Source organism: Clinocottus analis, unplaced genomic scaffold (assembly GCF_023055335.1).
Source record: "Clinocottus analis isolate CAN_PGR_092001 unplaced genomic scaffold, fCliAna1.0.p SCAF_15, whole genome shotgun sequence".
NCBI lineage: Eukaryota > Metazoa > Chordata > Actinopteri > Perciformes > Cottidae > Clinocottus > Clinocottus analis.
The window spans coordinates 4644833-4669470 of NW_027175876.1; the positions used below are offsets into that span (position 1 = coordinate 4644833).

The following is a 24638-nucleotide window of genomic DNA, read 5'->3' on the forward strand; positions in this document are numbered from 1 at the left end:
ACGAAAGAAATTCACACTGATCTCAGTTATAAATACTAAGAGGCGAGTTCTCTTAGCTTCAAATATTTGTTTAATAACCCATGTCACTCGGTTGCTCTTTTTACCGAGTGAGGTTCTCTGCATATACATCTGACAACACGATAACGAACGCTGAGTGATGATGAAGCAGACCAGTAACAGACGACGAAGATCACCTACATTTTAGTTTATTTCAGCATCATGACAGTCGCCACTGACCTCACCACTAAAATCAGAATGAAAAGTGGAATGAATCAAGACAATACAATCATTATGAAATTTGACATTTTCTGGGGAAAAAAAAAAAAGGAATGCTGGTGATAAATGCACTTTAATTTGGCACCTACACAGTTATTAACATCTAGGACCTTGCAGTTTTCCACGGAATATTGAAAAATAAAAATGAATAGTGGCGTCCGCATGGCTCTACTGTAAATGCAACTGGAGACAGAAGAAGCACAGCAGTGACGGAACGAGACATTTAGTATATTGAGAACATTTCTTTCTCCAGTCCTGGCTACCAGTGAGAGTAAAGCTGTTGATCGGTTCGGAACGAGCCCGAGATGCAGCGCGACGGACGCCCCGGCGCTAAAAATAATTATGAAACGACGTGTCTTATAAAACAAGCGGGATATGTTTGTTCTGTTTGCCTGCTCCTCATGAACTTTGTTCACTCCAGCAATTGAGAAAACATGAGCTGCTTCACTAAAGCACCGTTTCAACTGAATCCTCTGAGATGATTGGCACAATGTGCAGACGCACTACAATGGACTGAAGCCCCAGAACGCTCCCGACGCCATCGCTCGCCTCAAAAAGAACAAAAGACAAAAGAAAATCAGATGCACAATTTGTAAACACTTTACATTTAAACTAATAAAGTCCCCTAAACATGATGTAAACAATGATACGTTAGTCCATTTAAACTTGTTGTCCTCTACAGCTTAAGATTACGTTTGATCTATTTGATTACAATAAGCTATTGGTGATAAAGATATTAGTAAATGTTCAGAATACTTAATTGCATGTACATAATATAAAAAGTGACAATGTCATAATTTTTATGTTTATTTTGTGCAAAATGCTTTAGTAAACTACAATTTGGCATTTATGAGAAACCTTTCAAAATTGTTTAAAAAAAAAAAAGAAAAAAAAAAGAATTGATGGATTTACAGAGACCAATGGAAAAAAAAATGAATCTCCACACAATGCTTGAAGTCATGCTGGAGCCTCCACTCAAAGCATTCGCCTCCACCTGTAATACTGTGCAAAAGTGACGGGTTCAGCAAGTGCAAGCAGCTCGGCCAAATCACCCATCGCCCAAGTTCTGCAAGATTCTAGGTAACGCCGGCCGCCGCCGCGCATCTGAAGCTTCACCCCATGTCTGGTTCGACGACAAAAAGGCAAAAAGAAAACAAAAAAAAAACAAAAACTTTAAGGCATCAGACTATTTCTGAAGGCAGTACGAGTGACAGACGCCGAAAAAAAAACCACCTCGTCCCGCTTAAGACGCCGGCTGACTTGGCGCACGAGGAGCATGACGCACCGGAGGATCGCTGACGGTATAAAAACATGACATTTTGGTTTATAGCCAGGCCAAACATTGAGCATCCATAAAAAGTAAGCCGTTGCTCGGAATAGTCTACAGTTTTGAGATCCACGTCAACACATTCACTGGACTCTGGGGTCACGTCCAGTTCTGCTGTATCATCACTAGTGCCGGGTCAAACTAAACATTTGGCTCTCGCGTTGGTGAGGGAACATGCAGCCAGCAGGGGGAGCATCCAGGAGCGAGCAGGGCTGTTTTTGTTTCTCCATGTAGTTAATAATATATTAATTTACTTTGTACCTCACGTATTGAACTGCATTATAGAACCTCACATACACCGCCGAGGAAACGGTAACAATCCTTGAGGGTGAAAGTGAAGTAGGAATTAGTCAGCAACAAACAATAAAACCTCCCCTATTTGCGTACCTGTAGCTTTCCATGCTATTCACCGTAGTCGGCCACACAGTTTAATAATATCGGGACAAAGTTGTCATTGAATATGGTGATTGTGACTAAAATACAAATCAAGACGGGCGGGTTTTTTTTTTTTTTAAGAGTCTGAAAGCAAGGACGCGGTCGAAGAGGCAATGAGAGCTTAAGGCAGCGGTTTCTCCAGGAAGAAGCTACAATCTTGCAGAATCGGCGGGGTGCGTGGGCCCCCGCTTCGGCTCGGCTCGTAATCTTTGTCGTCCCAGTCGCTGACGGTGGAATGGAGAAGGGCAGGGGAGCGGAGGGTCGAGAGGTTTACAGGTCGTCGTCCCCGATTCCCTCGAAAGCATAGTTGCCATGGCAGTCACTGCCGCTGATGTCGTTCGCCGAGTTGGAGGCGCTGATCCCTCGGAGGGACACCGAGCTCAGCTTGGTCTGAAAGGGAATAATGAAGTTCGGAATTAAATCGGTATGCGTAACACCCGACTGACATCGATTCATTCGAATGTGTTGAAAGTTCTGGGAATACATGTTCCGACCCCTCAACTGCATGTTATTTTGATGTGATTTTTAGATTCACAACGATATGGTATAAAGTCAAAAATATACTCACTGAGAGTTTGACAATTTGTTCACGGTTTGGGTCAGGGGAGTCCTGCAGACAAAACAACAAATTAGCTTAAAAATCAACACGAAAGTCCAAAAAAAACCCCATCAAACTCAGGGCTTGTCATCCCACTGCTCACCAGTAGAGGGGGAGATTTCACAGCTTGCTGACTGTCTGACCGGTGGATGGAGCCGTTGTGTCGTTTCCTCAGCATCTAGAAGGAGACAGAGGACAGTAAAGCGTCGCATCCGATTTGGGAAAGGTGACTTCACGTCCTCTGCATATGAACAAATTCAAAAGAGCGCGATCATGTTGTTGCTCCATGAGGATGAAAGGAGTATTTGATTTCTCTTCAGACAAACCTTCTTAATGCTGCCGCCTGACTTCTTCACCATTAACTCGTCCACCATAGACTGAAGGCAGATACTCATCATGATCGCCTGGAATCACAAACAAATACAACACTATATGCAACATTGATAGTATTAAAGTACACTTCACTTCATTTAAAAACACATCATGGTGGCGTTTGAGTCAAGAAGAACTGCAGGAACATACAAATCAAACGAGCTCAGAGCTCTACTCTCAAATAAACAGGACTATAAAAATGTGTATCCCCCCCCCCAAACATAGCAGGATCCACAGATGACCCCCACACTGACCCACCCTCCTCTCCCCGTCAGTCCCTACCTGTTGACTCGTGATGGTGACCCACTGGAGGCGGTCCTTGCTCATCAGGTACTCGAAGGCCAGCTCCAGTTTGACGTCGCATTTGGACGCGCTGCAGGGGTTGGTGGTGCCGTTGGCTATCGGGACTTGCTGCGGAGTCAAGTGGGTTGTAACGTCATCCTCGTGAACCTCCAAATACAACACAACTATATGAACCGTCATCAACAGCCACGTATGACTTATGTTTATTCTATTGTGGACTTTTCCCTCCTTCAGCATTCAAGTTGAATATGTCTTCCTGCGTTTAAAGTGCACGGAACAGAAACGGATTTTTGTCTTTCTTAACCCACATCCAAACTGGCATTAAGTCGAGGATGAGCTTGGTATTCTACTGCGTGCCTAGAGAGGGTCATGTAAGCAGCTTAATCACATTTCCTATCCTACAGTACATCTCCTCTTGTTAAGCTACTGCATCACTGGGGGACAGGCAGCCAAAGCTTAAGGAGACACATGCTGAAAGATTAACAGTGGCGCAAAGAAAGAAAGAAAGAAAGAAAGAAAGAAAGAAAGAAAGACGTACAAATACAGAATATCAAAACCCCTGCAGTGTATGTGAAGCTCAGAGAGACGCAGCTTCCCCAGAGACGAGCCCTCATTCCTTATTTATGGAGCCCGTGCTCTTCACTGAGACGATTCCCTCTGGGGCCAGAAACTAGCTGTACCTCCCACCTCCCTAACCACACACACACACACACACACACACACACACACACACACACACACAGCGTAACATGAAGAAGAAATGTAGACAAAAACAAAGATGCTGACTGTTGTATAGGTTTTCTTCCGGGTGCAATTGTGAGATGCGACTACGACGGGGGTCGCAGCGCTGCAGCGAATGAGAGAAAGGGCTCATTAAAATGACTTTGACCTCTGAGAAGGAGCTCGGAAATGAAGCACCCTGCTGGAAAGCGCGGGGGCTCAGCCTGTAATCAGACGAGCCAAGATGCATTTTAATTTGAGAAGTGTTGCCATGTGTACAGATCTCTGTGCAAATGAACTTTTGGAGAATCATAAAAAAAAGAAGCTTTGGTGATGCACATAATGACTGTGCGGCACGAACACTGATGCAGAACAAGAGTGGATGTTTTTCCCCTCATCTCCATGTAAATGAGGTCTTGTGTCGGAAAACGTTTGTCTTTCAAATGCTAGAAGAGATTATGTGGGGTAGAGTTGCACGTGAAGCTTCTTTTTTTGTTGTTGTTTAGCTATTCACAGAAGTGAAAATGTAGCCTTCAGCCTTTTTGTTTCTTTCTTCCAGACAACCATGCGTGACATTGCATGATGGTTTGAATTTATGCTGACACTTGTTTTCTTTCTTAAACGTGGATTTCGTTCAGGATTTCTTGCTACAGTTTCAAGTAAACCAAAATAAAGCAGCAATAAGAGAAAGGTGGACTTATTGGAAGCCTATTGAAATAGAAATCTGTGCAGAATAAGAAGAGAAATCCTGACTTTAGCTTCAAATATTGGTCGAGCTTTTCGAACCAATGGATGCTACATTTCCCAAAATGCAACTGGATCTGAATCTTCATTAAACCCACCCTGTATCCTAAATGCACACCTCTTTAAAAAAAAAAATCCCACAGCACTCTGTTAAAAATGATAATTTTAGCAAAAAGGTTTGAAGTTTCAAACTCAATGCCGAGATTCCCGCGATGACATAATCGGAGTTATTTCCTCCGACTTCAGAGACTCCTCCAGGACCACAGAAGGCATTATAAAACCGTTTTAACAGGCTGAGGAGTACTCCCCTAAACCGATGCGCCAGATGGATTGTTACACAAAACCATCTGACAAGCAAACTATTTGGAAAAGGGCGAGCACTTAAAAATAAAATACTCAGCAGGTAATTGGATGAACCATCTGTCAATCAAACTCTCAGTAAAGCCAGACAGAGGAAGATAAATCTTTTTTGCTTCAAGAAAAGCTTTTCTTTACACTTCTTTCAACAAGGAAATATTCTCCAGTTCTGATATGTCAGCACTGCAAATACCGAGTAAACTAATCTAAAAATGACAACAAAAAAAAGTCACACAAGTCATTTATTTTACGTTATTGGGATTGTTCAAATCGGTGTGGCACGTCCTATTTTTTACTCAAATGCCTGGCTGACGGTGACTCATGGAGTCTTCTCCCTTTAACATTTTCCTGCATTGATTAATTAGTGAAAATGAAACGGTGTGCAGCCGTTCAATCGGTCGCCGTCATCTGCTGAGCCGAGTCTGACGGATCCCAACAGCGCCTCATGTTTACTCATCGATACAATGACGTGACAGTCCAAAAACAGGAGCGTCGTGCGCTACACGTGACCATTGCTGTGTGAAACAACATCTTTTCCCTTTCTTACGATGCTGGCGGTCCTATACTGACGTACACAGACTGTTGCTTCCTCATACTGCATGCCATCAGATCCCCTTCTCGCCAACAGACTATTAGCAGTTGGAATAAAGGACGCTGCTCTATACGCGGGGCTGGAGGATCAATACAGCGCTATCCTTGTGTGGGCTGCGTGCTTTGGGTAATTGGACTGATGAAGATGAACGGTGAGGAGGTCAGCACTCTAAGAGAGCACGAGGGGTGAAAAAAACAAATGCTTGTCAAGTATAAAGACATTTGTTTCTGCTGCAGTGGGTGAGATGAGCTCGGTAGAAAGGCGGCTTTGGAAGCCCTGGTTGGTTCGAGATGGACTCCAGCCAAAGCTGCCGCATCTCTACTCTGCCAGCCCAAAGTCTCCGACTAATATGGAGCCATTCCAATTGGATTATTTCACAGCTTCGGAGACACAAGCGTGCTTGAAGGTGAAATCACTCATCCTCGGTCCGTCTCTCGCAAACGCACACAATTCTACTTACAGAGGACGTGACTCGCCAACACCGCATGCGCGTGACCTTGAAGCTCCCCTCCTTTATCTGCTCATTGGGCAACTTCACGTGGAAGTTGAGCTCATTGTTGCCGGCGCTGACGATGACTTGGCAGCCCTTCTCGGGGAAGTCGGTGATACAAGGGTCAAACTTGATGTAGCCGTAATATTTGAGAGTCTGACCCAGGTGGATGAACTTTAGGAAGAAGGAAGGAAAAAACAATTTTCAGATAAGCAACATTTTTGGGGAAATTCCATCTTGGAAAATAAACTGGATTGGTGTATTTAAAAATTCATATCAGGGGGGGGAAAAAACATCACAGAATGCATTAGAGGCAGTATTCTCTACGGTCTACAGAGCGATCCAGGAAAAAGACATTTCAGAGTATCCACTGGACTCATCCAGAAGTCGTGCCCTTCGCTTACTTCTTTCTTGGAGCCTTTCTCCTGCAGCGATTTGAGCTGCCTGTGCTGGTCTTTGTTGACGAGTATCCAGCTCCGCTCAATGTCAGACACTGTCTGGTGAAGCAAAAACAAGAACTGAAGTTCATCTCTCTGCACAGATGCACAAAACAAATCAATGGTTGGTGTTTCCTTCCAGTACATGTGGGAGAAATCACCGCCTTCAGCCTTTCGGTGAAAACAGCGCAGGTCAGCACACATTACACAGGAACGCCACTTTACTTTACTTTGACTTCCTCCGCTACAGATTCAACACTCAGCAGTTCCAGGTTCAATCAGACTTGTCGCCCCAAAAAGTGCTTCATACATCCAGATCACAGTTGCCGCAGCAAAAGGGATCAGCTGTTAACGGGATCAGAGAGGAACACAGAGTGGTACGGGGGAGGTGTGGAGGTGTTGCAGAGTCAAAACAAGCTGACATCACGATCAGATAATGGAGACCCGGCATGGACAAAAAGCATTTGGCCGCCCGGGGGGTGACGCAACGCTTGATTTAGTTTTCTCGGTGTGAAGCTGGCACCAGGCGAGCTCAATAAAGCACAACAGATGCAGGATGTACACAAAGCCAATCCAATTAGGATGCTCTGTTCCCAATGCTAATATCATTTCAAATTTAAAAAAAAAAAAAAACGTTTTTTGGATCACTTTTGCAGCTAAAAATAAACGACTGCATGTGGTTTACCTTCGTAATGAAACCTCTTACCTGGGCGTATAGCAAATTCAGGCCAACTCTGTTGTCCATGACATCACCGTCGTACGCCATGTCCCAGTAGCTGCAGAAAGAAAAGCCAGTCACTTTTTTTTTTTTTACAAAATCCATCTCCAAACAGAAATGAAAATGGACAAAGTGGCACAGCTACACTCCCGATTTGTTGGAGTGACTTGAAGAGACATTTTCCACCAACAATACCCCTCTCCTATGACCGTCTGCATACCAAGCACACCACGTAGCGCTGCTGTCCCGGGAAGACAAAGTATCTCAAGGCAGCGCCGACGTTTCGCGAGTAGATGAGATGGGTGCTAAATAAATGTGTTTACCATTTGATCCAATTATATCAAGTCAACACAAACTAACACTTGGCTGAAAGTGCGAAAGGAGAGAGTGACTTGGAGACTAAATTCCTCGACTCAATGTCAACGAGGTAGCAGTGGAAGAGAATTCATCTGAAGGAGAATCTTCTCTCGGGGTAGAAGGAGTGACAGCTGGAGAGTGGGGCGGTGCGGCGTTTGAGAGGCAGCGCTGTGCTTGTATCAGACGCTACTGCTGGTACTTCTGTGCATGAAGATGTGTGGGTGGCAGCCTGAGGAGTTTCAACAAAATGCATTAAAAATGCATTAATTCAGTTCATAGAGAGGGATCAGAAATTAAACCCACATAGGAAAACGGCCCAAATTGGATTACACAAAAGATTTAGGCTTTATTGTGCAATTAGTGTGCAATTTAGGAGTTCATATATATTTTAGCGCCTTTATTTTACATTGGTTTTAAGATTATCGTTGTCAGAATTAGCAGAGCACTGGAGTGTGTTTGTCCACATGTGCTCTTTGGCTATAATCTCATGGCATTCATGTCCCTCAACACTTTACTGCAGGCGTGAAATTTAACATCTACATGTAATTGCACGACACGAGGGGGGGTTAGCGGACGGAAAAAGTTGTTCAAGCAGATGTGAAGCACGCTGCCTGGCCACATCTGCAATTCAAAGCAAGCAACAAGGGAGAAAGAAGACGGAGACAGAAAGAAGGGATCTAGGAAGGGAATAGTAAGGATGGAGTTTTAATGAAAAGTGCACTAAAGCCCCTGCTGAGACACATCGTGCTTGAATTCCCATAATGCATATACAGGCTACAAATGTCCATTAGCCATACTTTTGCATTATACATATCTAAGTGCATATTGGTGCTGACCCACAAAAACCTCCACAACTATTCAAAACCCTGTTTTTTTTAATTTCATGACTACTCGAACAAAAAAAAAGGTTGAAATGATGTTTATTTAATGTTTCTACTGGACTCAATCTCCTCCTTTCTTAGCTTGTTCTTTAAGCCCAAAAGAGCTTTTCACTTCATTTTGAGCTGATCCTCCCCTGGATCTTGTACACTGGGGGTCTGTTTTTCCTCCACCTCCACTTGTTAGTTCTACATTCATTCTTTCCCCGCTGCTCGACGCTCCACAGAGAAACTAGGTCAGGAGTACTTAGACTTTCCTTGAGGCAGAAAGAAAGTAAACATCCTGTGTACCTCAGTCAGTGGGAGGCTGGTTGACGAAAGAACAGACATACGAGGAAGTAGAAAAATGTTAAAGTTAAATAGGGAAACAGTCCTTAACTTCAGGCTCGGTGGGGAAGCAACGTCAGGGTTTTCCACACACACCCACGCACAAAGATCTGCTCCCACCCAGGAAGCTTTTTTGTATTTCTGACCCCTTCCTTTTCATTACTGACATATTTATCTGGGCCTTCTAAATGTTTACAGAAAGGAGAAATGCGCCACAAATGAACAAGAACCAGGGCAATTTTCTGTAAAGCCAAAGAAAATATTGTCGAAATACACCACATGTGCTCTAGTTGGTTTAAAAGTTAGTTTTATGCTGAAGGTTGAAGAAATGGTTTTGTTCACTAAAAAAATAAAACAAAGCTTTTAATCTATCAATGAAGAAGAGTGTAATGAAAGTGAATGACTGGTCTGATACAGTGGCCACAGCTGGGGATGATAGTATTTACAAAGAGCAGTATGGCTGAATGATGAGACTTAAAATCTATAGCAAGATAAATTATCATATTGAATTTTTAAATGACAGTAAAATGATCTTTTTTACATAAGTGCATGTACGTCCTTTATCGTGTTGGCTCAGTTCTGGCTCCTGTTAAAGTCCAGTATGACCACTTCAAGAGAACGGGCTGTCAGCTCTTTGGTACACTTCAGGTTATTGTCAGTTCATAGACAGTAATTGAGAAATGACATAAGATTCACGTCTCAGTCTAATCCCTGACTTTTACAGCATGCCTGTCGAACATGCCACCTGTATTGTAATAATAACCGATGTCCACGGCAAAATGAATTGTAAAACAAATGAAGATGGTCTCTTTTCTAAATGAGCTGCTGAAGTCAGATACGCAACCCGCTGTTCTGACAGATAAAGTTCTTCTCTGCAGATAAGGAATGAAATGAGAAACACCCAGAATGGATTAAAAAAAAACGTGTCTACCGGCCGAGCGATTAAAACGATATCAAGTTCAGCACATGTAGTTAATGTACTGCTTACCAAGCCAAAGATAGCCGACCTGCTTCTTTACACCATGAATACTCTGGACAATGAATCACAGCAATAATTACATGTGGAGGAGAGCACTTTGGGGAAGAACATGATCAAACTCAACGTCACGATGTGAGCAGGTGGTGGGTACCTTTTCCGGAGGAGTATGTGAAATTCAGAGCTCCGCAAGCTGGTAATGGATACATAGGGCAGCTCAAACTCCTGCAGCTTCCTCACAACTGAGAGAGAGAGAGAGATGAAAACAAAAACAGAGAGAGAGAGAGAGTAAGCAACAAGAGCAGCTCTAGTAAAGTAAGTCCCAAGGAACTTTGTACAATGACGGTAACAACAATGAGGGATGGGAGAAGTCCATCTGGACAGCTCCCAGAAGGCAGGGCACAACTTTGTGTGTGTGGGAGAGTATTAAAATGTTAAAAGAAATGATAATGGATCTGCGTGCGTGCGTGTGCGTGCGTGTGTGTGTGTGTGTGTGTGTGTTCCTAATCTGCAGCTGTTTCATTGCTGCTCGTTCCTTAAGGAGAGTGAAGGGGTTCTCAGGTGCTTAAAGAGGCGTCTATACATGTGCACAACACTACAAATCTGATGACTAAACAGTGCCGTCGTGTTTGCCATGAGGTGTGTAAGGAATGTTTAGGACTTTATGGCCAGAGATGCTGTGCACAGGAAGCAGAAACACATGCTCGTTGGAAAAAGGTCTGCAGGTAGAAACCAAAAATGGACACAAACTGATTGCTTCAAACTGTTTGAGCCTTTTCAGAAAACTGCAAAAATAACTCAAAAATGCAGAGAAAAAAAAAACCCGGCACTGACGTTTTAAACCACGCGTGCATATTTAAACACACACATTGATTTACACACAGATGTCTGCAAACGTACTCCCTGTCAGAAATCAATTGAATTCTCCGTTGCCATCCCGTTATGTCAATACACCCACAAGCAGTTGTGTTTGATCTGCGGCCTGCTGCGCCGGATTTATTCCGGTAGTCGAGTCGCATTCAACACATGGCCTTTCTCCTTCACATCACTCAGAGATTCAGATTTTAAAACTGCGCTAAGAATATCCAGCATGCCTGCGATATTTACAGATTCCTCCAAGTCCACCAGGCACCTTTTTCAGCCTGGAAAGGATTTGGCGTGAGGTGTGGGGGAAGCATTTGGCAAGTGGGAGATGAGAATTTTGACCCGACAGGGCCGTGATGGATTGGAGAAGACGGGAACGTGAAACTGAAATATCTCAATGTGCAACGCTTTGAGCCCGCCCTGCCGAGGTAGGCCTTGTGACGACGACGGTAAATGCAAATATTTCATTGTGATTTGCAGTTACTTCTCAGTAAACGAGTGAGTGCAAATATGTCAGCACCTTCTGAGTACTGGTGTATACGGGATGACGGAAGGAGGAACAGGAGACAATGTTTTGACATGATAGAAAATGAAATGACTTCATGACAATTACGTCTACGCAAAATAAAAGACGACACTGGAAAGACACACAAATGATCTGCACCTAAATTGCTGGGGCAGTGTTCAGAAACCTGCGAGTCAGGAGGGTGAGGAACAAGCTGTCAATCAGGGGAACATGTTGGGTTTCCCCTTCATGCTCGACCAGTTGGTCTTTGCCTCTTAATGACTGAGATTTATTAAATCTATTAATCACTTGTTATGCTTTTTCATGCTGAATTATTTATTTGCGAGGGCCTCTCTATACATTTAAAGGGGGCAGAGTGTTTGCTACACACACATGGTGACTATACATACAGGAGATGGGGCAAACAAACGCATAACAAACCAACATAACGCGACGTAAGACGAATCTTCCCCGACCGCGAGTCGGGGATGGTCCAACATCTAAACGGTAGAATCCATGTGCAGCTATCTGGAATATAACTCGACTAATCACAAGTCAGTCGGTGGATCCGAGGCCATTTGGCATTTAGCCAAGCACAGATTTTTAGAGCTCAGACGACAACAAATAGATCCTCAACCTGAAAACACTTCACACAGCCGGCACTGTGCTCGACCCGGCCAACAAACACAAAAGGGCCCGGCTGTCGCTGAGCTCCTGAGCAGCTAATAAATAAATGATGCGCTCTCGCCGGAGATACAGTAGCAACTCCGACACAAGAGGCTATTCTCGTGAGGGAACGCGGCTCCTCTTTTTTTAATTAAACTACAGTACATCTCCAAACGGCGAGAGAGAGAGAGAGAGAGAGAGAGAGAGAGAGAGAGAGAGAGAGAGAAACAGAGCTAAATATTGACTGTGGAGAAATTAGAGAGGAAGAAAACTGAAATCCAAGGTGTCACATTACAGCACATAATTCTCCTTGGTTATTCCTCAGTGCGACATAACAAATGTTACAGCATTAATCAAACTGGTCGTTCCTTTTGCTTCTCTGTTTGCATACATTGTGTGTCTTGTGAGAATAGTCCTCGTCTGCCTGATGAAGTCGTTTTAGTTGCATCGTTTTATCGAAGCGTTTCGTGCGCGGCACATTTTGTTTGCCGGTTAGCTGGTGGTTTCCAGCTGTAATGCGTCTTTCAAGAATTTTTCAAGAGTCTATGCCAGGGTGACTCTGAACGCAGAGAATACTTTTGATTAGTAATGAAAGCAAAATTCAAGGAGTTTGAATTCCTTGAATTTTTCTGATTCTTTACAAAACATGTTGTTGAGACTTACATGTTAGACCTCCATCCACACCCTCACGGACAAGGTAGAGACTAAAGTAGCCAACAAGGTCATCTGGAAGGTCGAGCTTTGTGGCAACAGCCTGCAGAGAGATGAGGGGAGTTAGTTTTCACTTCATTCAATTTCATTTATTCATTCCTGCATTTATCTAATTTCATTTGTTCAGTAAGTTACGACAAACGCAGAGACTTGATTGAAGGACGGGATAGCATGAAATAGCTCAATATAAACAACATTAGGACATATCTCTTGTCCTGTTCGACACCATCTATGGTGTGACAAGTTTCAAGTTAAAAAGCGATCAAATCAAACAGCAGTAGACGCACGTTGTGTACGTACTGCTCTACGGGGAGAGATTTGACCTGACGCAGGGCTTCAGCCTGTATTCTTAAGATCCCAAAGATCAAGAGCTTATGGCTTGCTAAATATCACAATGAATAGAAAATGTATCCACACAGCTACCTCAATAAGAAACTTGAATGTTTTCTAGTGAGAAAACCAACAAAACATTTTGGTGAGATCAGAAGATCGTTTCTTAATATCCATTTCCAGTCCTGCACAGGGCATTATTATTATTATTATTATTACTACATTCTCACAAAGCGATGGCACTTGCTGACATGTTATCAACAACATTTTTTAGTGCACTCCTCCTTATCTATCAACCTCCAGCAATTCAACCGCAAAACAGACACAAACGTGTAACTGTTGAGGCATTGCACAGCATTTCTGGTCACTGACACACACACACACACACACACACACACACACACACACACACACTCACACACACACACACACACTTGTAATTGAGAGAACTGTGCCCTAAAACCTGCTGTGATGAGCGCGAGGTCAACTGCGGTTAAACTTTCACAGGAGCTCTTGTGAAAGCTCGAACGCACAAGATTCACAGGCGAGAGCAACAAAAGGACAAGTAGAGGTGAAGTACTAAAACGTTTGGTCACAGTCGCCTATAAAAACCCACATGTGGAAATCAATTGGTCAAGGCGTCTGAGTTTGATCGCAGGAGCTCCGACTTCATAAAGTCCTGGGATGGTTACTGTGATAAAGAGTTTATATTCTCTCCATTTGATTTACAACACAGTCTGTAAAACCTCAGCGCTTACAGAGGAGTGTGATGTTATGAACCGAGGAGATCAAATGTCTCTAGTTTAACAGACACACACGCTGAAGAGGCCGATAACTGACTTCTGGACACTTAAATAATTAATTGGCACTATATTGTGTAATTTCCAGCTGTTTGCATAATCACATTACGTCTGTACACTAAAGAGGATGTTGTACTGTATGTGCTTTAAGTTTAGCGTGTTCAACACAGTTGTTCCTTCAGAAATGTTTATGTATTAATCTTTTTACTTTTTCACTACCAAACTGAATCAGATAAATGAACTAATAATAGCTCAGTGGAGTTCTGGCTGACAACAGAGCACGTATGCACTCTTCATCAACGCGCGCTTACATCAAGGACGTCCTCCGTCTGATCCGAGGTCAGAATGTTGACCGTGACCTTCTGACCGTTGGAGAGGCAGATGTCGAGAGCGACTTCTTCTGTGGGAATCTGCTGCGTCTCCTGTGGGAACGGCACAAAACATAACAGGCTTTCCTTCAGCTTCACGGGTCAGCGATGTGTTTTGATTCCTATCGGGACGAAAACTAAATCAAACCAGGTCCCAGGGGTGGGGGGAAAAAAAAAAGATGGGCTGGTCAAATATCACGCAGAGATAAAAGCAGAACGAACAAGCTACCCAAATGAATACAATGTCAAAGAAGCTGAAAATGCCCATCCTGGTTTCTTGGAGCTCAAAGTGATGTTGTCCAACCCAGACATTCAATTTACAATAATAAATACGGAAACCAGCAAATTTGAGAAGCTGGGAACCGATTATTTTGCCATTCTTTTCTTTAAAACATGCATCAAGTCCTCCTTTAAATAAATATCTAAATTATTGCAGGTTCATTTTCAAAATAAAAGAAGCTAATTTAAGAATTGACTAGATGTTGCAGCTTCCTTTATTTCACTACTCTGAGCTCACACAGAAATGAAGTGAACGGCATTAATTAGTCGTTTGTGCGACAATGGAACAAAACCCCACAAAATCAAAGAGTAAGGAAAATAAACTGCCAGAGACCTTTAAATATTCCATGACTCCGAGCTGATGAGAAGAATATCTGAACTATTAAACCGGATAACCCCGGGCTTTGCTGTCCTCGGGCCGTCTCGCAGCACCGCCGCTAAACCGCCGCTTATCTTCCCTGTTTAGTCAGCGAGGGGGGGGGGGGGGGGGTCTTCCAAGTACATCCCCACCGCTGAAGGTGCAGATGAAATGACAACACCGGGTGGTAACTCATCTACTATTCTGCACCTGCTGTCCTCGCCGTGCATACGGCGCTGGGGGAAGGGAGCGAGAGACAAACGCAGACTCTAACGAGAGAGGAAGACGGAGAAGGGGGAGGAGAGGAAGGGATGGGTGTGACGTGGCAGCAGACGGATGAATCGGTCCATGAAGGTTATTGGATTTACGGACCTCCAGGCAACGCGGGGGTCGCAGCTTGAACGATGACGGCGAACCTCGCAACCTGGTCTGAATACGCCAGTGGCACGCCATCCGTTTGGCGTAGCCTTTTTCTCTCACGAGTTTGTGTTGGTTTTTTTTTTACAGCGTCATTCTTAGGACTGCAGATCTGGTGAGATGACTCATCAGCTTACTTTTTCTTTTTTTTCGAATACAATCATTTCAAAAAGGAATTCAGATCCAAGACATGATGCAACGATGTTCCTCTTTTTGTTAAAAAAAAAAAGAAACGGTTGCCTTGCCCTCGGTGGTGTGTCTGATGTAATCCTTTCACCCGTTTTCTGCTTGCGTTGCAAACTCAATCTGACACATCAACCAACATCGTCGAGAGCTAAGAGTGCATGCTGCCACAAGCTCCGATAAACGGTGAGGATGCAGCTACCTCACCCGTCCGCATTACCAAAAGCAATTACTTGTTGGGGAGGATTTACTGCGTCAGCCTTTCGCTCCCTCAAAGGCCTGTTGACCATGTTGACGCAACAGAGAACAAACGCACTGGTGCGGGCCCGGTCCGTTCAAGCAAAACACACACAACCAACCTGCTGCGCTTTCCTCAAGAAGCTGTTGAACATCTCACTGGCTCCGAGCAGGGGATCCTGGCGCACTGTGGAAATGAAAAAACAGGAGACGAATTAGTAACTCGAGTACAAAATGAGTCGTATCTCACGGAGGAAGGCGCAGAGGAAGTAAAGAAGAGATATTTTAGGGTTTAAACTGATGACTTCACAATTAGCTAAAGGTCTTTAAGTGGACGTTGTGTAAACATCAGCCTCAGGGGGGAAGGCATTTCCAAATTGTTCTCAAGTTTCCTCTTATCACAGAATCTCATTGTGTTCCTGTGGATTAGGTTTGACCTCTCAAGACACTTATCAAAGCAATTCAGCTTAAATTAGAAAGCAAGAGTTTTCTGGCATCGTTTCTATTCACTCTAAACTATGACAAGCCCGTTTGGTCATAATGCATTCCCCTAAGTTAAAAAACAGAACAAAAAGAGAAGATGAATAACTCTTATTTAATAATGTTTGATTTTCTATTGAGGCCCTTTTTAGTTGCAGTGTAGTGCATTAAACCATCTGCATCATAACCCTGTATGACTAGCATGAATGTGTATGACTCGTGTGTGTGTGTGTGTGTAAGTGTGACTGAGTGTGTGTACTATTGTCCTTTTGACAAAATGTCAGAGTTCTGAGCCATCTGCGTCAGAGCAGATTGTGTTTGTGGCAGTTCATTTTCCATAACTATGTAAAACGCCATGATGTAACCAAGTGAACTTGTAGCCAAGAACACCCCGTGTGCGTATGCTCCCAGACTATGAGCAAATACACACTTGAACAACGCTTCCTTGTTCTGCTGTAACTGCCAGTGCTTGAGAGGATTAAAACAAACCCTCTGCATTGCTGCCAGTTCCCCTTATTGTGTGTGTGTGTGTGTGTGTGTGTGTGTGTGTGTGTGTGTGTGTGTGTGTGTGTGTGTGTGTGTGTGTGTGTGTGTGTGTGTGTGTGTGTGTGGCAAGTTCACCCTCGGCCTGTTTACAACATTTGGGGTAATATGGTGAAAAGCTGCCAAATTAGGATTAAGAAAAACTCCAGTTGGATTAAACGTGTAACACTTGCAAAATAAAGCTTTTCTAACCGTCACATGCAGACAGGGTTTTCCCCCCCAAAATGACTAGTTTCTCTCCTGGTGTAAACAGCACAAAAAAATATGAATCACCCTTTAAAAAGGAGTCCGTTTTCAATTCAGGGAAAAGTATGTGTCCCAAGAGGTGGCACATCATCATTAGAGAATTCAAACCCATAAACACTCGACAAAAAAAATCCTAAACAGGAGTTTTTCCTGTTTGTTTTTTTTCCTCCTTTCATCAGGTGTGTGTCAGCGTAACTCTGTCTAGTGACTCAGTGTCCCAGCTCAGTCTGTGCTCAGATCTTCAGTGCTTTAGTGAAACACTTGTATGCTTTTATATGGGATGAATAGACGAGTGTATACGGCTGGACTCCCCGCAGACACAGAGCCAACCCATGCTTGTGATTGTTGTGTGAAAGCAAATATTTCAGGGGAACTGTGCTTCTGCTGGAAAGCTATACTGTTACAAAAAAACAATTCTTTTTGTTTTTGTTTTACCATAACATTATAAAAACAAACCCCCTTAAGGGATACATGCACTGCGATTCCGAGAAGAATAGTTAGCTCATATTAAAAAAAAAAAAACGGACAAAAACAACCGCATTGTAGCTGGAATTTAAATTCAGCCAGAAAAGGAGTGAAATGCTACCCATCTGTAAAAAGTCCATTCAGCATGAATAACTTACCAGCCTGCATGTATTTCTCCAGCTGTTCTCGTCTCTGTTCGACCTCAGCAGGAGTCAAAGTGAAGATCTTCTTTGGAGGGAATGCAGGCACCACATTGCTGCCGTATTCTTTCTTTATCTGTTGGTACAGCACACAAGTAGTGAGACGGCGAGGTTGCCGGATGTCAAGCTCTTCAACCTGTGTTGCTTTTTTTTCTTCTTCCTGACGTCAGGTGATTTTGGTATTCAAATTTAGAAAAAAAAAAATCAATCAAAACAGATTAATACGTTTAAATGACAAAAGCGATTAACTTCAGAGCAGAGTGGCAGCACCTTAAATTAAAGAGTCGTGGATTCATTTTTTCTAAGAGGTAGATTCATGCTGCTCGAGATGAATCACAGGTTTATTTTAAGCCCCGTTTCAATGACTAGCCGGTGGAGTTTCCGTGCATAACACACACAGACACACATCTGGAACCCTGAACGTCTAGTTATTCCAAGTTTACTTTGTCTTCCAGCTTCTTGACTCATTTCTTCCCTTTTTTTTTTTTTTTTTTTTTTAATCATTCAAGGGCTGGTCGCTTTGAACCGTGGAAGTCTTAAACTAAGCCCTCGCAGATCTAAAAATCACACATCGAATGTGGTTGAATTTGAACCTGCAATGCTGCTGCAGGCAAAAGCTGTACATCACGCTTGTCAAATGGAATTCACTGGGGGGTTGTTTTTTTCCTCGATATAAAACCCTCAGGTCCTGCACATATGGCATGATGAAGGTTAGCCCCAGTGGGTGCTCGAGGAACAGAGAGGGGATTTTCACCTTAACGTACTGCCCTTTGGTATTTTCAGTACATCAGCGACAGCACTGGTCCCACATACAAATCAGCTCTCACAGCCACAGACACTAAGCAAAGGTTACAGAAGCATCAGAGTCCCCCAAATCTGAAATGAATGTGTGTTCACTGGTGGCATTAAATAAGCTCTGGCTCTAAAACAAGTGTGACCTTGTTAAAAATCTGTAGAGGAGAAAACAAGAGACGTAATTAACGTTTCTCAGCAATAACTGGGTAGTGTGTGTGTGTGTGTGTGTGTGTGTGTGTGTGTGTGTGTGTGTGTCCTGTAAACGCTGGAGTGTTTTTTTGGGTTGTGCGTGCGCCACAGGAAGCCCTCGGGAGGGGGGGGGGGGGCGGACGAGGAGGAGGAGGGGGCTCCTTAAAGATTCAAGTGCGTCTTGTCCCCCCCCCCCCCCCCCACACTCCCTGTTGCCCAGCAACAGCAACTGTCAGACTGCAGACTTGAGGACGGAGATGGCAAAGTTTGGGCCCTGCTCGCTTTATTTATTAATGTGTGAAAAAACAGGAGACCGGGCACTGGTGGCGTTACGGTAGATGCCACGGCGGACACTTTCACAGCACGGAGAGCTCACAGGTTGTCAGCCAGAAACACAGCAAATATAAGTCTCAAGAGACGAATCATTGAGCTCTGCAGCAGCATTTGTTTAAAAAAAAAAAAGAAAAAAAGAGTATGGTCAGCACTTTTATGAGTAAGTAAGTCAACTTTCTACAGAAAAAAACAAGTAGATGCTAAATGGACTAATTGCCTCAAACAAATAGCTGCGTCTGTGTAAAGAGTCACTGACGCAGAGACTAAAAAAATGCAGGCAACTCAACACTTTCCAACAACATTTCTTTTTTAGATTAAGATGCTTTCTAAGCAGGTGAAGTGAAGGAAAGGCCAAGAACATTCCTTCCATGTCTCCCACCCCCTCCCAACCTCTTCAACAATCCTGCCTGTTTACATGCAGTAGTTTGGACTCTGGGAGGAATAACAGCGAGACTTCAAGTCACCGTGGTCGTGATTCAAAGCAATGGGAGGTCTTTGTGTCGTCCCTATCGACCGCGGGACACAAAGACGAGCGAAAGGTCACGCGGGGTAGACGACGTGACGGCATTTAAACAGAGTTGGGCTCACTGCACGAGCAGACCGGCCACTTGTGGTCCGCGGCACACGAGCAGCAATGGGTTTAGCTCAAGCCTCACCTGTTCGTGGAGGCCGAGAAGTTGACTGTAGCGTACCCGACAGTGCAGCACGCCGTTGACGTGGATGTTGTAGGCCTGTGGGAGAGAGAGAGAGAGAGAGGGGACCAATTGAAACGTGCACGAGTGTGTAAAGGTCTGACGTAGTGCAGAGAAACGTATCATCAAAAGCTTGTATGGATCCGTCTGACTTGTATGGTGGACATCAAACTGTCGAAATAAAATAACTTATATAAGGATAGGCAATTTTGAAAGTGTCAAACAACAACAGTATCCTGTAAGCTTAACGTACGGTAGGTTTCTTCTCCCAAATTCCCTTGCACCACCTGAAAACAACCCAAATATCTCCCGTCTCATCCTATTTTAACACCATGTGTTTCTGCACTCTTCGTTTTCAGGAGGAGGACCGGATAAATGAAGTGTGAATTGGATTCAATCAAACGCTACTGACGAGCACATTTCAATTTCTAATCAAAACCGCTTGCATAACGCCGGCTCTCAGCCATATGAAAATCAAAGATCACATGGGTAATGTCTTAGTCTTTCCCTGAGGCACTGCTGGTTTGTTTAAACAGACATCAGATATCGCTTATCTGCAAAACCACCGTTTGGAATCAGCGGTTCAAATATCTGCTCGCCATCAAGTTCAGAGCCAATCTCAGAGAGTAATCTATTTTTCATTTCACATGCCTCATCAAGCATTTGGAATGGTGCTAAACTACAAGAATAACAAAGTGATACTTTAGTTATGCACTCGGTAAAAGAAAAATATATTTAAAGTTTGCCCAAATACTGGCTCACTTACAAAACGGCTCTCATGAACTGTAAAAGAATGTTGTGTCTTTCACAAGGTACCGCAAGTCTGTTTGTATAAGTCTGTTCATTTTTATTTTCTGTTTCTGAAAAGGGCTCAAAAAACACGACATAGAAACTTTTCCACCACCACACTGACAATAACTCATGGTCAAAAGACTCCCAAATGTTTGGCAAATATTGTGAATAAAAACAACCAGTGGGTGCCATCACATGAAGATGATTGGGATGAAGATCTTTCCTTCCTTTTGCTTGTCACAAGTAGCTAGATTGCAAATTATTTGGATGATTCATTTGTAAAATAAAGGAGGAGGAGAAAAAAAAAAAAAGGAAAATACATCTTGCTCCTTCATTTGCGAAGAAATATCCGCTTCAAGCACCATGTGTGCCGCTCTGGTCGGGGATGACAGGAAGTGGGCTCTGTCTGCTAGGATGTGAAGGCACAAACTGTCAGTGCTTTAATCTTCCCCTTCTGTTTCAGATTAATATTTCCAATCAATTTGGTGGATCAAACATCTGTCAAAGCAAACAAAAAATGTCTTAAAGACGCTGGACTCCACTGTTGCTGTTGCTCACCTCCAATCAATCAACCAATCAATAGCAACACAAAGTAAGAACACCCCCAAAGCTGCCAGAGGGAAAGAGGAAGGATAAAGAATTTGGAGGAAGGCCAACGAATTAACTGAAAGATGTGTCGGCAGAATCCCGGCCGGAAAGAAGAATGAGTATGCAGAATGTCTTGGCTCCGTTTGATAACGCACGAAAAAATAGCCCTTCATTTTTCTGTATAGCAAGCAGTTCAACTCAGGGACAACGAAACAAACACTAATCTAGAGCTCTTTTCTGCGCACCAGCTTCAAAACAAAAATGTGTTTCAATAAAAGATATTTAGACTCGATGAAGATACGACTGGAAATACATTTGTACTTTGGAGTCAGTTTGCAAGCGTTACTCTCATTAGTGCTGTGCATTTCCAATAGCCCTGTCACCTTAACTATACAACTGCATCCTTTCACTATGAAGGGTGTGCACGAAGAAATCAATTTCAGTTCTAGGAATTCCAAGATAGATGCTTGTTTTCCAACATTTTAAGTTCATGGATATAGCTCACTGACAGAAGCTGGCTAATATAAAACTACAAACAGAGACAGAACAACCTGTTCCTCATCATACATAAATAAGTCACTATCACTTACAGAGGCTATCGATCTTTTTTCACACCCACAAACAAGGAAGATACAACAGACAAGTGGAAGTGTGAGCACTGAAAATAAAAAGATATGTCAGCCTGCATTGTATTTAAAAAGAAACTGCAGCACTTGTTGTTCTAAGAGGTCATTTGCAAACTCTGCAGTTTCTGTGTCACATTGGTTCCAAGGTACACATCCCATCTCTCAGCATTATAATCAAGCAAAGTCCCTTCCTGCGGGACAGATACAGGAAGGTCACAATGACAGTCACAGGACTGCCAGCCGAGAGGTGAAAAACAGTCGCTTTAAAAGTTCCCACTGCAGCACTGGGTAAATATGTGCTCAGTTAGTTAGAAACAAGCCAGAGGTGGCACCTGGAATGCTCAATTCAGAAACCTATTGACTTTAAACAGAAAGTGCGTGTGATTACGCAAGAATGTGGATGGGAAATAAATCCAATTATATGACTGCGCACATATAATACAGCGTTCACTACTTCTACTACAGAAAAGAAAGTGTATTTAGGTTTACATCCGAAGTTAATTTTGTACTTCTTTTTGGACCCCAACATGTTCAAAATAAATGAGCTTATTCCAAGATGTTTTTTCCCCTCTGTGGCGCACATGGACTCAAGATGGAAGAAAGTCATTCGCAGGTGTGTGACACTGAGAATAGTCAGCGTGATGTCACATGAGTCAGACGTTGCAGATGTTATTTCAAAGCATCTGGAGAATATCAGAATAGTTGAATTCTTCCTTGAAACCTCCACATGCAGAAACATTTTTTTTTGCTGTGGCGTTTTATTGACAAGAAACCAACTTGAACCCAAGCTGTTCCTTAGCAACCTGACGACTGGATAGACGTGGTTTATATGTTAATCGACACACATTCACACTGATGATGTTGTCTCTAGTAACACGAGAAAAGCAGAGAATACGCTGAGTTGTCAGCGATTCGTCTGAACAGCACTGCCTCCACCACACAACTAGCACAATGTATCCAGACTTTGTCCACGATGAAGGAAGTCAGAGTGAAACATCCACAGAAGCTTGATATGCTTTAAGTCTGCCGTGCTCCGCTACAGCAGACCTTTACCAACCTCCATGAACGATCCTCTCTGAGCATGTTAGCCAATGTCTCAAGGCATGACACAATGGCTTTAGATGAGGTATTAAACAACGTTAAAGACAATCAGACAAGTGTCAAGTCAAATAAACACAGTTGGGTAATGGGAAACTTTCTGCACAACACAGCGAGCAAAATGATGGGGCCACAAATTATTGATTATTATACAGATTGTTGCTGCTCTCCATGTGTGGTCAAGACAGCTATTGCTGTTAGTTGAGGAAACTTGATTAAAAAAAGTGAATGCAATGTTGGCTTTAAATAACAAGGAGTGTGACATCATGGCGTCAAACCTCACTTCTCAGACACAGTTTAAGTTCTGAATGAAACCTTTAAAAGCAAAAGTGACTCAGAAAAACAAATCAGAGATTGTTCCAGAGTCTCTTCAGGTGGCTTTTGACAGTAAAATGACAACATGCCTTTGAGTACCAACATAAGACACGTCATAACAATGCAACATTTGGGAGCCAGGTCAATGATATAGTGTAGAACCATAATGAAGACCAGGAGGGTACTTTCCTTTTGATGCTTCCAATGGCCGCACACAATCACGTTCGATCTCTGCAGCGTGTATTGGAGGTCAACAAGACTGTGACTCAACTTCCTCGTGTTGCAATTGTCTAAATCAAGTTGATTCGCCATTCTAGATTGTACCGTTGTGAGCATTTAAGATACAATTGAGTGTTTTGTCGGCGTCAGTTTGGCCTATGATGATGCACCACTGTGCAATACCATCAGATCATGGATAACAGGAACGCGGGTACAACGTAAACACAGACGATCATGCTCACCACATAAGTTGATCCATTTTCCCCCGAACGAACCTCCGTTTCGGGTATGGAAAAATGCATTTTAGCTCGAAACACAGCCCGGTGTCCGACGACAAGTCCCGTAACGCCACCACAGCTTCACCGATGGAGAGGAAGACACCACGGTTCCCCCAGTGAAGTCCACTGCAGTGACGGTCGGCGTTGACTACAGAGGAGGGGGAGGCTCTCGCACGGTTTATCCGCTTGGTTTGTAGTCCGAGTAAAGCGCTGCAAGGCTGGAGGAGACCGCTGGCGACTTTAATAGCTGGCCAACAACTCATGTACCAACTAGCATTCGCATAAAACTTCTCCCACGTCAGTGTCAAACTTTTCCCACTGCCGTTCCCGCAGCAGCCATGTTGCAAGTGTTAAGTAATTGCACCTCCAGTGTTTGCGTTGAAAAAAATCCCTTTAACCCACTTTTAAATAATTCGCGATAACTTAAAACCACCTACTGTAATATTTGAGTTTCAATGTGTAAAGGTAAACTGTATTAATTGGCGTTACCAGATGAAGTTTCGGCATAAAAGGTGCAGTTGCTTCCTGCAAACCCCACAGCGTCGCAGTGCCGATGGCAAACCTTTCGAAATATGAAGGGGAGACAGTTACACTTTTTGTGGTTTAATTTATTTGCCTTGTCTCCGACGTTTGCTGAAGAAAAATATATACGACGACGAAGGAAACTCATAGATAAAACGTGATAGAAATCGCAGCGAAGGAAGATGTACCAGCGCCGTTAAGCCATTCTGTGTTTAGTGTATCTGGTGGCCCATCAAGAGGCAATGCAACAATCCCTGTGGGCGAAACCATCTCATTTTCAGCCGGGGGTGGTTCTTTCTTCGCGGGTAAGAAAAAAAGACAAAACAGGCACAATGTTCGTCACACGTTTTACACTGGAATGCAAAAGAGTATAATATAATAACATAAATGTGTTGCTCGCATGTTTTTGTATATATTCTGAATTGTAAAGAACATCTAACTTAAACTACACACTATACTTAGTTCAACCCAAAGTGACAGTGAAAGCGCAGTCAAAATGAATTACAGTCAGAAAAAAATGCGTCTAGATTTTGTCAACAGTTCTAGAAATTTAATGAAATAGGTCTGTAATGTTACAAGCTACTTTGACTCGTGGTCTTACATCATAAGTAGATTATAAATGACAAAAAATG

The 24638-nt window shown here is 43.2% G+C and overlaps 1 protein-coding gene across 1 annotated transcript; it reads right to left on the reverse strand.

Moving 5' to 3' along the window:
• Positions 1-200: 200 nt before the first annotated feature.
• On the reverse strand, positions 201-24201 carry snx17 (sorting nexin 17). The gene is made up of 15 exons (XM_068577251.1): positions 23449-24201; positions 19533-19607; positions 17518-17635; positions 15748-15812; positions 14095-14205; positions 12606-12696; positions 10062-10149; positions 7358-7427; positions 6619-6711; positions 6185-6388; positions 3291-3419; positions 2963-3040; positions 2740-2814; positions 2607-2648; positions 201-2428 (listed from the first exon to the last, which is right to left on the reverse strand). Exons 1-15 carry the CDS (start codon positions 23506-23508, stop codon positions 2309-2311), a joined length of 1419 nt encoding a protein of 472 aa, XP_068433352.1. The 5' UTR covers positions 23509-24201; the 3' UTR covers positions 201-2308.
• Positions 24202-24638: the final 437 nt, after the last annotated feature.

What these genes read in the sequence shown, in the direction of transcription:
- snx17 (XM_068577251.1), bottom strand. Translation starts at nt 23,508, where the DNA reads ATGCATTTTTCCATACCCGAAACGGAGGTTCGTTCGGGGGAAAATGGA. An exon ending in TGTGGATGGAGGTCTAACAT is followed by an intron (nt 10,150 to 12,605) that starts GTAAGTCTCAAC and finishes TCTCTCTCTCAG; the next exon opens with TTGTGAGGAAGCTGCAGGAG. An exon ending in CAGGCGGCAGCATTAAGAAG is followed by an intron (nt 2,815 to 2,962) that starts GTTTGTCTGAAG and finishes GTCTCCTTCTAG; the next exon opens with ATGCTGAGGAAACGACACAA.